Source organism: Vidua chalybeata, chromosome 5 (assembly GCF_026979565.1).
Source record: "Vidua chalybeata isolate OUT-0048 chromosome 5, bVidCha1 merged haplotype, whole genome shotgun sequence".
Classification (NCBI taxonomy): domain Eukaryota; kingdom Metazoa; phylum Chordata; class Aves; order Passeriformes; family Viduidae; genus Vidua; species Vidua chalybeata.
The window spans coordinates 48340805-48355538 of record NC_071534.1 but is presented as its reverse complement, the minus strand read 5'-3'; the positions used below and the strand labels follow the sequence as shown (position 1 = coordinate 48355538).

General features: G+C 36.8%; 1 protein-coding gene across 2 annotated transcripts in view; it reads right to left on the bottom strand.

The window, feature by feature from the left end:
- The window catches only part of MET (MET proto-oncogene, receptor tyrosine kinase), a 69378-nt gene that overhangs the window by 24804 nt on the left and 29840 nt on the right, over positions 1 to 14734 (bottom strand). For both annotated transcript variants that reach the window (XM_053942196.1, XM_053942197.1), the window contains exons 5-9: positions 12043 to 12203; positions 10773 to 10875; positions 10426 to 10562; positions 7795 to 7968; positions 6797 to 6896 (exon numbers count right to left, since the gene is read on the bottom strand). In XM_053942196.1, the coding sequence (XP_053798171.1) occupies positions 6797 to 6896; positions 7795 to 7968; positions 10426 to 10562; positions 10773 to 10875; positions 12043 to 12203 (675 nt within the window). The remainder of the gene's footprint in view (positions 1 to 6796; positions 6897 to 7794; positions 7969 to 10425; positions 10563 to 10772; positions 10876 to 12042; positions 12204 to 14734) is intronic.

The following is a 14734-nucleotide window of genomic DNA, read 5'->3' as shown; positions in this document are numbered from 1 at the left end:
CATATATAAAGGAGTGTATCTAATGTGTGTCCCAGAAAGAATGGGGCTAAGCACCTCGTCATGATAAATCTTGCATTTGTTCTACAAGAGATTTCCTTGGAAGATCAACAATGCTCTTGAATACCTTTGTGCATCCAGAGAAGGCCAAAATACATATTTTTCTGTTTTGTTATTCAAAATAAATTTGTTCTCATTATCAAATGCTGCCTGAAGGAGCTTTGAAATTAGCTTAAATTAATGCAATGTAATTTTGCTGTTTCAAATCAGTGATATAACCACTCAGGCTGTATCAGCTTATATAGCCACATTAGCTTGAAAACTGGGATTAAATTAGTTATCTGCAAATCAGGGCTTATTGTTATCACCACAGCAATTCATGTTTCTGTGAATAATATTGTGAAATCTTGAATCTGCCAAGGGAAACATTTTCAACAATCTGAGCATTACAGTTTTAGAGCTCCTACGTGTCTGTGAGCTATGAGTTCAGCACGCAGTTAAATAACTTGGTGGAGCTCTCTGTGATGCTAATGGGACTTGCACCTGTGTATCTAACAGCCCATTTATATTCCTAGCAGAAATTCAGAAATACTTTTTTAACCTCCATGTCAACAAGGTAAACTGTGGGACACAAGGCAGATTTTTGGTCCATCTGCTTACAGTATCAGATTGTTCTTTTGAATACACTGTTATGCACAACTGACCATATCTCAGGCTTTGTTCTATCACATAGATCTAGAAATTAATTTCAATTAGTATGGAAATAATAAGATGCATCATTAGTATAATGGATGATCAAGCCATACTTTCCCATGATGTATGAATATTCATTAAGATATCTATCATATAGTGTCAATTCTTAAAAAGGATTACTAAAATATATATAATTATAAACCCAAGTATGTCCCAAGTAATCATTATATTTATTTGATTAATGTAAATTTATTAGACTCTTTATCTACTGTAGAGGAGTGATGTCCATTAAATGAATAGCAGTGGTATTCATAACTTTGTTTGTGGCTATCTATTAGAATCAGATACTTTACTTTATCAGACTGGTCTCTGAAGCAGAAGCTTTCAGAAAATGATAAAAATCTAATAATACTCTTTGGAGGGGATGCAATGTGACTGATTGGTAAGGTCAAGAAAAATCTTATTTGCAATGCCCTTATTGGTACATGATTTGACATGACATTTTTACCTTGAAATTGGTTTTAGCAATTGAAGAATATGATGGTTTAGTTTTCAAGAAATATTGGATTGAGGATCTCCAAGAAAACCCCCCTAATTCAATCTATTGCCTTCTCAATTAAGATACTGCCTATCACCCAGCACCTTTAACTTTTATTTAATTAAACTTTAAAGTACATTCACTTTAAAAGCTAAGCCTACATTTTTCTTGTGACAATAATCTACATCTGAAGACAAAGAGGAAGAAAAAATATGAAAATTATGGAGCATTTCACAAGCATAAGTAAATGCTATATCCCAAAGGGAATAATAATCCATTGCACAATGCATATGACTCATCACTTAAGGTATGTATTCTTCTTCCATTTGTAAAATATGACCCTTGAGGCAATTAATTCAAACCTGACCTACAGAACCTGAACTTCAGTGCCCAATTCAATTCTTTTTCATCTGATAGAACAACAGGAAAAGTATGAGGGAGGATCTCTGAGTTCCAGAGGTCTCCCAGCAGCTGACCCAGATTAGAGAGGGGCAGTTGGATGTGCATTACAGGATCTGCAGCTGTCAAAAAGGAGAAAAGGGCCAATTTGTTCTTTCATAAAAAGTAAACTTTTGGAGTTCCAGTGGAGAATGAAAGATGAATGAAGTTAAAGACAGACTTGGAGACTCTCCAACCATCCTTGCCAAAGGATGATTTCTCAATAGAAAGAGAAGAAAATACAGGTCCAGCATGAAGAGAAGCCCATTCAGAAGATTTTTCTGTGTAAAACAGTGACACTCAAGCAGCATATCCTGAGGGTTTTTCAGCAAATTCATTGCCTTTTGCTGCCATTTCGGGTGGTTCAATGAATGATCCTGATGGATTGGTAGCCTTTTTATTTTAGTTTTCTTCTTGGATTAAGGCATCAGAGATGATACTTCTAGTCTATCAGATCATCACACCAGAAGGTAGAGTAAAATGTCTCTTGCTCTTGGGTCTGAGAGCAAGCCCTTTGCACAACATGATCAATACTGACTGGGAGTCCAAATTCCTCCCTGGGCTTGGAATGGCCAATGTACCTTTTAACACTGCCTCCCTGGCACCCTGGTGATTTCACACAGTGGCTTTCTCCTGACATACCCTGCTGTACCCTTTTCTTGCCAGGAGATGTGCATGAGCTACAGATTTGGCACAGAAAGAAAGGTGAATTTTCCCCTTTGTGGGGAAACTCTTCACTGGGCTTCTGTGGCAGTTTTGTGCCATGGAGTCAAGAGAGATAGAGGATCCAAGCCTAGATGCCTTCGGATAGGGAATCATGAATATCTTCAATAATCACACACTCAGTACCCACACTTTACAGGGAATTTGTTTCATCATTATTTAATACTTCTAAGGTAGACACTCACTGCTGAATTCGAGGCATCCTGATGAATATGAGTATGGATTGCTTACAGACTTGTAAATATTGAACAAACTTTACAGCATCTTAAAATTCTCCTGTGAAATGGCACCTGCCAGCGAGAAATTACAAAATGCTGAAGAACATTCCAAAGACTACTTACTGAAGAGATAATTGAAAGTCTGTGGAAAGAGAAGAGCTTGCATAACTACAGGGTCAGTTGTTGAAGATCATGTATTAAAAAATGCTTCTTAGTTTTGCAGCCTTGCATATCTTGGAACATTCATTGTTAGAAGAGATTAGGCAGTGGGAATATATATTGAAATTAGATAATAGATGGAATATTAAAAATACTACAAGAAAGGATCCCAAATGACCACTTGTTCACTTTGGGAGAATCAATGCAAACTACAGGCTTTCAAAGAAAACAACCATTATTCCCAAGCGCTTCAGGTGCAGAAGAATCATCTAGCATGATTTACAGCACAGGTTCCCGACGAAACACTACTCCAAAACTGTGCCTTGGGTTTTTTTTTACAGGCACAGTGAAAGAAGGGAACGAGCTGCTTCCCTGCTTGTGTATCTCACATAGGAACTGGATACGTGAACAGAAGTGAGGTTTCTGTATTCTTATGCATTCTCTAGAGCTCTTGGGAATTTATGCAGCACTGCCTAAATTCCTACTTTTTTTCCCTAGTCAGAACAAATGATCAAAAGACCTCATGAAATAGAAATTAAAAAGAAACACATTGCAATTATTGAAACATATGGTTCAATAAATTTTTTCACTCATTGAAATAAATTCAAAGAAGGCAAAATGTATTATTTTGGCAGTATTAACATAAAATGTAATATAAACACAAGTGTGAACACAGTACTGAACAATTTTAAGGAAATTTAAAGAAATATGAAAAGAATACTGTAAAATGGAAACAAGGCGTTTTTTGCTCTATAGAAGAAAAAATTTCAGATACTAAACTACAAACATGAAAGCTGAAATGCTCAACTTAAATGTTTCTTCTACAGGGGGCTGGCATATTATGCCCAAAACTTTTCAGTCTCAGTGTAACTGCACTTTTTATAGGAAGTTCTTCCAGAAAAACTTTTGTATCAGCTGTACCACTCATCCCTTACCACTGGGATGGAAAGAGGCAGAGAAAAGCAGATGCCCCAGGGCATGTCTGCTGACCCTGCTCCCCGAGAGTTTGGGATGCAGAGCATCCCCAACAGCTCCTGCTGTTTACAGAAATGACCCTCCACCCACATTGTGACTCCATCAGGACTCCAGGCCACAATTAAACCTGAGGACGGAGAGCTGACAGGAAAAGGTGAGACCCATTTTAAATTGGGCACCGCCACTTTTAGGCAAATCGAAAAGGGTCTGAGAGGTGGGGGAAAGAATGAGTAGAGCTCTAGGAAACAACATTTATCAGGAGAATTTGGAGTGGTTGGTTGTTTTAACTGGAAAAGAGAAAGGCTGAATCATAATTTAGTGTGAATATATAAAATTAGCAGGAGACACTGATAATCTGTTGCTTGTATCCACAGAGGGTTAAACAAGAAGACAAGTAATTAGCCACAGGATTTGGGTTAATTATTAGAAAGAAGTCTTTCCAAACCACTAGGTAAGCAGGTAGAGCAGCTCTCTCTAAAGCTTGTTTAAGCAAGATTGTGAAATTTCTTTCACAAGGAGCTTTAATAACAGCCTAAACAAGTATCTGTTAGGCAGTGGTCTGGGTACATTTGCTCCTGGCACAGGGAAGTGGGCCATGCTTCACTGTTGTGGTCCCTCCCAGCTGTACTTTCCTTTGATGCTCTGGGATGTGTTTCAGTGCTGACTTTGGTTTTCCCAAGAGCCAGAGTTTCTGACTGCTGACAAAAGCAGCTTCTTGGAGAAGGCTAGTGAGAGAAAACTGAAAAGAAAAAGGGATTAAATAACAATTTAAAAAAAATTATTCATTTAGCTATCCTCTCCCAAACTAAGGAAGCAAAAAGATATATAACCTCAGCTATAGCACTTCTTGAGCACTTCTTTGGTCTGTTCAGGAAAACAACCTGTCTTCTCCTTTATAAATGGGATAGTTGTTCTAGATCTCTGCTGAAAATAGTTTATCATTGTTCATTTTAATAATGACTAGATGAAATGTTGGGGGTTTTTGGTATATCTCCTATGCAGAGCGCCCAGAACTTCCAGTGCAGGATGGGTAAGACTACAGCCATAGGCATCCACCACCAGAAATTTCCTCAGTTACACAGTACAATCTTGTTTTGCCACTTATGAATCTTCCCTTTCTACCTGAGAATTAATACTCTTCCTTTAGAAATATGCTAGAGGTAGAGAATAGTGGCAGAATAAATGGCTGCCACAGAGGCAGAGAAGGCAACTGAGTGCCAGAAGCCTTTAATTTCAATAGAGCAAAAATATATTGCTTGGGCAATGTCAAAGTATAAAACACTCTGGATTATAATCCATTTGAGGTTTTATTCCACCTTTTGTGCAGGGAGAATGAACTTGTGTACAGCTGCTCATACACTGGTGCAATTTTTTAGAGGTCAGCAGTGGCAGGAGATTTGTTTGTTGGCAAATGTCTAACACACTGCACAGTATGAAAAGAAAAAGAATAAAGGAGATAATTCTGACTAAGACCATGTCTTTTTTCAACGGCAGGTTAGAGGCAGGATGAAAGCAAAACACTGCTCAAAGGCAAGTGTTGCTCCCCAATATTTGGGAGAAAGAGTAAATTCTATGCTGTTTATTGCCTGGAGCTGCCAGTCACTTTTGACAGTGGATTTTCTTTAAAACTCCAGATCCTTCAAATCTGTTCAGATTCTAAGAAGTCCTAAATATTTGACGAGGTATGCAGTATCAGGGCCTGAAGAGAAGCAATATTGCATATTCCCATAGGGGAATAGAAAAAGCAAACAAATTATCTTTACACAAAGCAAAATCTCAAGACTTGATTTCAGCAACGATCATTTCCTTCAAAATCCTTTGTGCTTAGAAATAATTATGCTCACATTACTAAAAATCTAATAAATTTTGAGTTTGGTACATTTCACTGAAAGATTTTATTTTCTGACTGATGGGTAAAGTGATTTTTTGATAACACTTAACACTGTATTTCATTGGAAAGGAACTGATCTTTAGATTAAAATCTGAACCCATTGAATTACAAGCCACGACTACATGCTGCGGAAGTTCAGGTCCTGACACTCATAATATTATACAAATTAGGATCATGAAGAATATGATGACCTTGAAGCTATGAAAGACTGCAAATTTGCAGACATACCATTTAAAATGCTCTGAGCAAACCTAAGTCTAATAGTTAGAATTCAATTCAGGAAACAGTGTATGATGATCATTAGAAATAAGCTGAGAATATGAACAGTAAGTAGCTTGTCATAAAGAGTGTAGGTCAACTGAGCTTCAGTTAGACTAAACAAACCTTACAGGATAAGAAAATGTTGGAGGTACAACACAAATATGTAGACAAAAGCTTACAGAAAGCAGTTTCAGTAAAATTAGATAACAAATGCCATCTTTGCCCTATAAAAATTGAAGCAGATCACATGGTCATATCTGTGTTTATATTTGGACACTGTGTAGTGTCAACTCAGGAACAAAAAAAAAAAAAAAAAAAGAAGACTTACATCTCTGACTGACATCTGCTGTTTCATCAGAGGTACCCAAAGGCAAGAGCCCAAACCCACCTTAAAACTTAGTTGCTGAATTAACAAAGTTAGGACAGATTTCCCCAGCAGAGATTTTGGCAATCACAAATTCTTAAAAATAACACCTACTTTTGATTTTATATATTTACTCTTCCCCTTCCTTTGATATACATCCACAGTCACCACTTGAGTATCGCAGTAGTGCCTGAACCTGTCATGTAATCTGACATATCTATATTGCACTGCTGTGTGTTTAGTCACTGAATTTGTATTGTTAAATAGAAATATATAAATCTTCTTATCAGATACTGTACTAGCCTTATTTCTTTGGAAAAGGTTTATTGGAAAAACAGTTGTTTTATCCTAACCTTAATTTCAAATTTGTTTTGAATTTTTCCTGCACAGTGAAAACAGTCTTTGCAGAAAACACCAAAATATCAGTAGAAGCCCCAAAGTTTCAAGGCAAAAGTTGAAGTATTTTGGCTGATAATTCACAACAATTCACCACACCAAGATGAAAAGATAATATACTGTCTTCTTTGAGACTGACTCACCACAGAGAAGTTCATTCCTAGTTTAGGTACAGTAATCACCATCTGAGGAAAGCACACTGAGTTCAAGTTGATTCCCTGAGCTGTGATTGTACTTCCACCACTAGGAAAATTTACCAAAAAAAAAAAAAAAAAAAAAGGAAGGAAAAAAAAAAGAGAAGATAAGTAGGATAAATAACTGCTGTGATAATGTAATGTTAATTACAAATTGTATTTTAGAGTAAATGATAACATAAAACCAGAATTATGGATATATACTGGATAAATGCAAATACATAGCTTTGAGCAATGAGACAATTTTTCTGGGAAACAGATTTTACATTTACTATAACAACTAATCAAAAAAAGAAAAGAAAAATAATTTTTAAAACTGTGATAAACCAGGGTATAAAACAAATGTGTAAATTTTAAATGAGATCGCTTTTTTTTGTACTTTGTATTTGCTAACTAACTTATTTCACCTATTGTGTTCAATGGTTCTGAAAAAGGTGTCTGTTCTACTGCTGACATTTTTTTGGCAAAGGCAGATGGCTTGGATTAGAGCTACTGAGACCATAAATATGTCACTTGAAAATACACACATACTACCATACATATATATTCATTATGTTTATATAGCACTGGATTTAGACTATTTTAAAATCCATTTGCTCTACTGAGTCCGCTGACTTGTCACATTAGAGGATTTTCCTCAGCAATCAGCGTAATGTCCAGACACAGCACAAGAGACACACTTAGCTGTGCAGTGGCTATCTCGGCAGGACATCACAGGTAGGCTCAGCAGCAGCTGGGAGTGAAATCACAAAGAGAAAAGAGGCACCCTTCCCCCTTCTCCTTCACCTCTGAAAGGAAATGATTTGCCCTCTGCAACTGCACCATAATAGAAACAATTGGCATAGAAGATAGAGATAAAAATGCAATTTCTTTTGATAGATTGCTAAGCAGTATAGCTGTTATTTGTTCATTTGTTGCTTTTCTTATTTCAAGAAAATTTTACTCACCTAAGAAAAGATTTGGCTGGATGAATTTTTAAAACAACTGGGTCTTCTCTGTATGTGAAATGGCTGCTTGTGTCTCGAATAGCTTCATCGATTTCCATTCTCACACGATATTCCTGGGGAATCTGCTGTGCTGGAGTGTAGCACTCCACAGTGCTCGCCGATATGCTGGGAGGACTGAAAACAGATTGCTTGTCACCATTATAAAACATGTACTTGGCTTAAAACACTGTCCTTTACTGAGCCCCAACATTGCCTAAAGATCTGTTTGTAAAAAAATGTCATTGATTTTCCTGCTGGATAATCAAATTGCAACAAGTACACATGACATAAGGTAGAAATTGCAACAGCATGGCTTAAGCTCAAGATTAATCTTAATTCAGTTGACTTGCACCTTGCCTGATGGAAGGTGTTGCCTCTGTACTGGTGACAACCCCATGAGCCCCTGAACCCTGCAAAGGCAGCTTCCAGCCTGGAAAACAAGAGCACACTCCAGGTTTAAGGAGAATTATTTGATCTGCTATAACCAAAAGATAATGCCTCTTTCAAATCCACAGGACTTACTCTGTATTAAAAACCTCAAGTACAAGTGCTCGTGTGGGTTGTACCAGATGCCAAGGGGCAGGCAGAGGGAAAGGAGAAAGAAGAAGGAGAAAATCCAAGAAGAGCTGGCTGAATTCAGCACATTAGCAGAGTCTCTGGGACATTCACCTTTCCCTTGCTATCATGCTTGACCATGGAAGTCTTCTTCCTTCTACACTGAGCTCAGTGGGTGAGTGGGCACAGGAGGATCCTGAAGTTTGAAGCACATGAAATGGGGCCAGAGGGAGCACGGCACAAAAGAGACAAGGATGGCAACTGACTGGAGAAGCAAATGTAACTCTTCCAGCTGGTTTCAGTGATTTGGGCCCAAGCACATCCATGGGCCATCCAAGTGAGGTTGTTCTCATAGAATGTAAGATAGTCTCCAAATTAGACAAAAGGGGCATTTGCTACAACTTCTGAAGCTTTCCAGGAAGGTGGGGTTCACCATAAAGCATAGTGATTCATTCATCTGTATCTGGAAGCTTTTAAACATCTCTTAAAGGAAAAAAAAACCAAACCTTGCTCTAGCTGCCCTCAGAAATGGGGAAAGCTGCCTGTTTAGCTAAAGAAACACCTGCCTTGAGAAATTGGTTAAGACCTGCATAGAAGTCTCCATACAACTTGGCTAGTGAGAAAGAGGGGTGCTGGAGATGCTTATTGGGTAAGTCTCAGCTGTTGTTCAATACCTAGAGGTCCACCTGACCAACATCTGTATCTGAGCTGGCTGCTGTCCCACCCCCATAGTAGATGTCTCAAATGAATAATTCCCAAAATGTTTATATATTTCTCCATTAGTTGACCAGTTGAGACGAAACACCAAGAAATGCAACCCTAACTATCAAGGAACAGAAATTATGAAAATCTTTTTAGTGATCAGAGTTGAATATCTTAAATCCTTTTTCTTGATTTAGTCAGACTTGGCTGATTTGATCAAGAGCATACAATAAATCATTTAGCAGTAAAGAATAAATTTCATCCCTCCTGACACTGAGTCGTTCGTTAACTAATAGGCTACTGTTTCCCCACGGTCTCCACAAGTGTGAAGTTTTACCACTGTGACTTCCCATAATCATTTATGATGCTCAAATTTCAGAGGAATTGCTGGATGTCCTGTTTCTGTAACACAGTGGGCCAGATTCTGCCTCGTCCACAAAGGTGACAATTCTGGAATTGCCCTGCTGTTCCTAAGCACAGAACCAAGTAGGATTTGTGCCATGGTAGAATGGCTACCAAATTCAGAACTCATCTGCCATAGCAGAGAATCTGTGCTTGGTATTTAACATTTATATACAGCTGTTATATAGTTATTATTTAGCATAGTTATAGTTATTATATCTAATAATAACTATAACTATATAATAATATATAGTTATTATATATAATGCTATACAGGCATTTCCACACAGAACACATCAAAGATTTGTGACTGAGCTCCTACTGGATCCAGTACAGAGTCACAAGAAATTCTGGCTTAAACCTCCAAAACAGTTTTCGAAATACCAGGAAAATATGATGCTGCCAAACTGATGCTGCCTCTGTTCTGTAGGCTGTTCTCTGATACCAGTGCAGAAACAGTGCTCCTCTGCATGGGATAGACATGGTTAGGTTTCCCTAGTCAGGTTTCCACCCAACCAGGCAGTAGGAAATGGTAACTTGTGCCCACTGGCTGTTCACTGGCAGCTGCTGCACGAACAGCAGCTCTTGCTAATACAAGAGAGAGGGCTGACTTTGTGGGAACCAGGGTGACAAAAATGATGGGAAATAAGCAGTTTCTTGTCCATTAGAAGCTGATTTGACACTTCTCTGTGCAACCTTTTAATAAGGTTAATGAAGACATTACAGAATAAACAAGACTTCCAGAGGACTGTAGTCCCTTCTAGAAATCTTTCAAGTATCCTAAACTCAGAGTACTTACTGCTTTTTGCAAAAATTCCCCAATAAGTGACACAAGGAGAGGGAAGAAAATGTTTGAGTTTCGTTTTTTAACTCTAAGGCTTTTGATCAAAACATTTCAGTATTAAAGGCATTGTGTTTTAGTTAGTACATTACCTTTTCAAAGTGCACGGCTGCTCCCCAACAAAAATCCTCATGGATTTCCCACTGTCTAGGTATTTTCCAGCTACAGTCAGCAATGTTCCTCCAGATTTGGGGCCATAGGTGGGAGATATATTTGTTATTACAGGATTCTAAGGGAAGGTAATAATAAAACCAGCGGATTATAAAATTATTTTCAAAACGTAAAGAGGAGGACTTAAAATTTTTGTTAACATTTCCATGAAGTAACAATAAAGCCAACATGAATACAGAATTTACCATGCTGGACTGGACTCATGAGGAGTCCCTAACAGTTAATATTGAAGCTAATTTTGACTAAAAAAGTTTAATCTAGTGCTTACCACGTATGAAAATGTATTGAATAGTGTTTTGCCATGTCCAACAGAGACACTACTGGATATATTAAATCTTGGACTTTTTGCAGCAGGAACTGTGCATTCCAGCCTTTAGAAAACAAGGAAAAAATGGGATTACATTTTTTTCTGATTGATTTTTTCATATTAAAATAGAACCACTTCAAACTCATAATAATGGGGAATCCATACTAAACAGATCATCAATCTATGCACAACACGGACATTTCAGAAATAATAGCTAAAAGAACTGTAGCCCTCTTCCTTAATAATAAATACAAATGCTGTGGACTTTATAATATTTGGCCAGAGAAAATAATTTTAGTATATCATATACATTTCAGAAAAAAGAAGCATGACAGAAAAAATAAATACCTCAATTCAATGGCTAATGGGTTTTTAAAAAATTTCCTTTAATATCAAATTTTGGCAGACAATAGCATTAGAAAAAATAAATAATATACACAAGTTTGTTGCAAAAAAATTAAATATTACCAAAAATTAAACTTGAGCTTCTGCAGCACCATGTGTCAATGTATTATATTACATTCACATGGTCTCATACATAATCTAGTCTCCTTAAATCATCTTGTTTCCATTGAGACTCTTCAGAACAGCAGTTAGGAGAGTGCTCAACACTTCTGGAACACTTGCTGGAGTATCTGCACTGCTATGTATGTGAACAGCAAAGCTGTGCCACGATTTGTGAATTGCTTTGGTAGTAGAGAGAGGATATTCACTGAACTTGTATTTCTGCAAGACAACAGTCTTAAACTTAACCATTATCCCTGTGTCTTGGATACTTATTTCGGAGGAGGAGGAGGAGAGGTGCAGTTGATGGTCATAAGCTTCTGGATGATGAAATATACCTTCTCACACTTCTCTCCAGCAGCTTTACAGATCAGGAAGACAGAGGTGACATGACTTAGCCTAGCAGGATCCTGGCCAAAGGAACTGCCCCCTTTTCAAACCTTTGAATAGATTCATTCTTGCCAGCTTCCACAGATGTTGAACAGCATTTCACAGACAGATTAGAAAAACTACTGCAGGAGCTATTGGCATAAACTAGATTTATTTCATCTCCATTTTGAGCATTGTTTTTCTTGGTTAGTTGATTAAACCATTGGATTTTTTCAAATTTGAAATTTCAGAATCAGAGATGAATGATACTTATAGGCTGAATGTTTGTATTTGCAAAAAAATCCATACACAAAAAGAACATTTGTATAAATGGAAATTAGTATTTTAGGTTTCTTACCTATTTTTGTTGCTAGATTTTGCTTCTAGAGGACAAATTTGTCCTCCAATATGGACTACAGTATTTTTTAATTCAAATCTATTATTTTTGCTGAATCCAAAGTCCCATCCACACAGTGTCAATTTTGTCCCGCCTTCTATGGGAGCACTGCTTGGGAGAATCTGTTAAAAAAATATTGTGTTAGTTGAATCAGGTTTTCTTGAACTTCACTTGGAGCTAAAGAATGGGCAAAGGAATAATTTTAGAAAAGCATTTCTTTTGGTAGACTATGTTCTAGCATTCATCTTAATTGTTCTTCACCTTTCATTTGTCACATTTTGAGCTTTCTATGACAGTAGCAATAAATAACAAGACCTATACTAGAAAGCTTTGAAAGATAGTGTTTAGGGGCACTGAACAAGCTGTGCATTGTAATAGTCTTTTAAATCCTGCAGTTCTGGTCTTTCACATCTTATTTCTGGTGTGTTAAACATACAATATACTTATTTTGTTAGAAGCTGAATGCTGAACACAAAAGAGCCCCCAAATGACCGTTTTTTGCCAGCTTGATGAAAGTTGGGATCAGAGTGAAGTATCTTCAAAGACACCATAATCCAATATCGCGTTGACTGTAATAAAGTTAACATGACTTCTGCTATTCTTTCCTTAAACATTTTACATTTGGTCACCTCTAATTCCAAGTTAAAAATAAACTGCCCCTCAGAAACACAGAGACAATCTACAAAGGAAATACTTTTTTTTTTTTTTTTTTTTTTTGTGTGTGTGTATTGTAAATTGCCCTGTAAAATATAACAATGGTGGGAAAAATGCAGGAACACTATAGAAATCTTACAAAACTCAGTAAAAGTACCGGTTAGTACTGTCAGTTAAAAAAAAACCAAAACCCACCAAAAAGAAAAGATATTAGTTCAGGAATTATGAGGACTTTCAACAATACTGCACAATTTTGCAAACATACCAGTACCACTAGACAAACAAAAAAGAATGAAAGGAATGAGAGTGAATTTATACTTGTGATTGTAGTGCCTAAGTATCTTAAACTTAATGCTTTAGTGATAATAATTTTGTCCCTAAAATGCAATACAGCTGTGTCCTTCAAAGGACCCGGCTTAATTTTCAAGCTGAAAGGAAAGTGTTTGAGTGATACTTGGCTATTATTTCATCTGGAAATCCAGTAAGACAGCACATTTCTTTTCAACTCTCTTGTAGCTATACTTCAAGACTCTCACAAATGAACTATTGTAGATAGAAAGGCAGTTGAAGAATACTTCAAAAGAATTATACCATATATTATATATGGGGACATTTACTGCCCTCATTAGAAACCAGACAAAGGGTCTGACTTAAAATGCACCGAAGCCAGGACGAACCTTTTCTGTTTTAAAGAGCTTTGAATCAGCTCTCAATGAGAAAAGAGGGAACCTATGCAGGAACAGCACTTTTGTACAAATCGTAAAAAAGGAGTGATACTGACACGGCCCCCTGACACACAACTGCAGCTATAAGCTTGGAGCCATTCTGTGCCCACAAAATCTGTGCTATTCCCAAGTTTAACTTTTCTTTGTTTCTTTGGAATTTTCTTCTTCAAAATCTGGATTTGACTTCAGATTCTAGTTTTCCACTCTGGTCAATATCTCAGCACATTATCTATTTTTGAAATAACAAAACCCTAGCAGAAAATGAAATTGCTCTGTGGGAGTACAGGATGTCCCAATGTTTTGTACAATATATTGACATGTGGCATTTGAAGAGTTTGAAATGTAATCCACAAGTTAGCAAAATAAGGGCTTCACAAAGCCGTACGGAATAAAAACTGAAGGTACCAAACACGTTTTTAGTAATCTTACATGGCAAAAGAGACTTGTCATGGCAACCCATGTGCCTTAATTGAGGGGTAGCAAGCATTTAGTACATTCTGTCAACACATTTAGGAGGCAACACCTCTAAGTAGATAGCAAAAAAGAAATAAAGAAAATCTTAAAGTTTTGTTTTTAACTTCTGCCAAATTCCCCCGTTTTTATTCAAGATTTATTTTTGTTCCATTTGTTCTGTATGATGAAATGTCTGAAAATCAAATGCGGTTTTCCAGACCTTTTCTTGGGAGTGTTGACAAGAATTGACAGTGAACCTCCTGGTCTTTGAATTGAGGTATACGTAGGTCTCTTCTGTGTACTTACATTGCAATGGTAGTAACAGAAAACAATCAAACCAGTTATAAATGCTATGAAATGCAAGATTAAAAAAAATATTATGTTACCTCCACTGATAACATGGAGCAAGTCCACTGCAAAGCCTGTCATTCTGCTGCTCTCTGAACTTTTGGATAAGGGATAAAGTTAACTTTTTGTTTTTGGAAAACTTGAAAGCATTGTGTTTTCCTTTTATTTATGTTGATAGCTAATATCCACTTATATACTTAATACATTTTTGGAAGAAAATACCTATTTATTTAAGTTTCATTGGCTCATTCATTTTAATTCAAAGACAAGAACATGTACAACCACATGTGAAATTTCCAGCAAAGCCTCCAACCTAAACAGACAGCAGAAGGCCTGATGTTCTTGATACGTCTGATACAAAAGCCAGCTAAAATGACTCACTTTAAAAACAACAACAAACCATGTCAGATTTTTAACCACAACAAAGAATTAGAAGGGAGACCAATTTATTTCTTTTTTTATATCCTTCACCT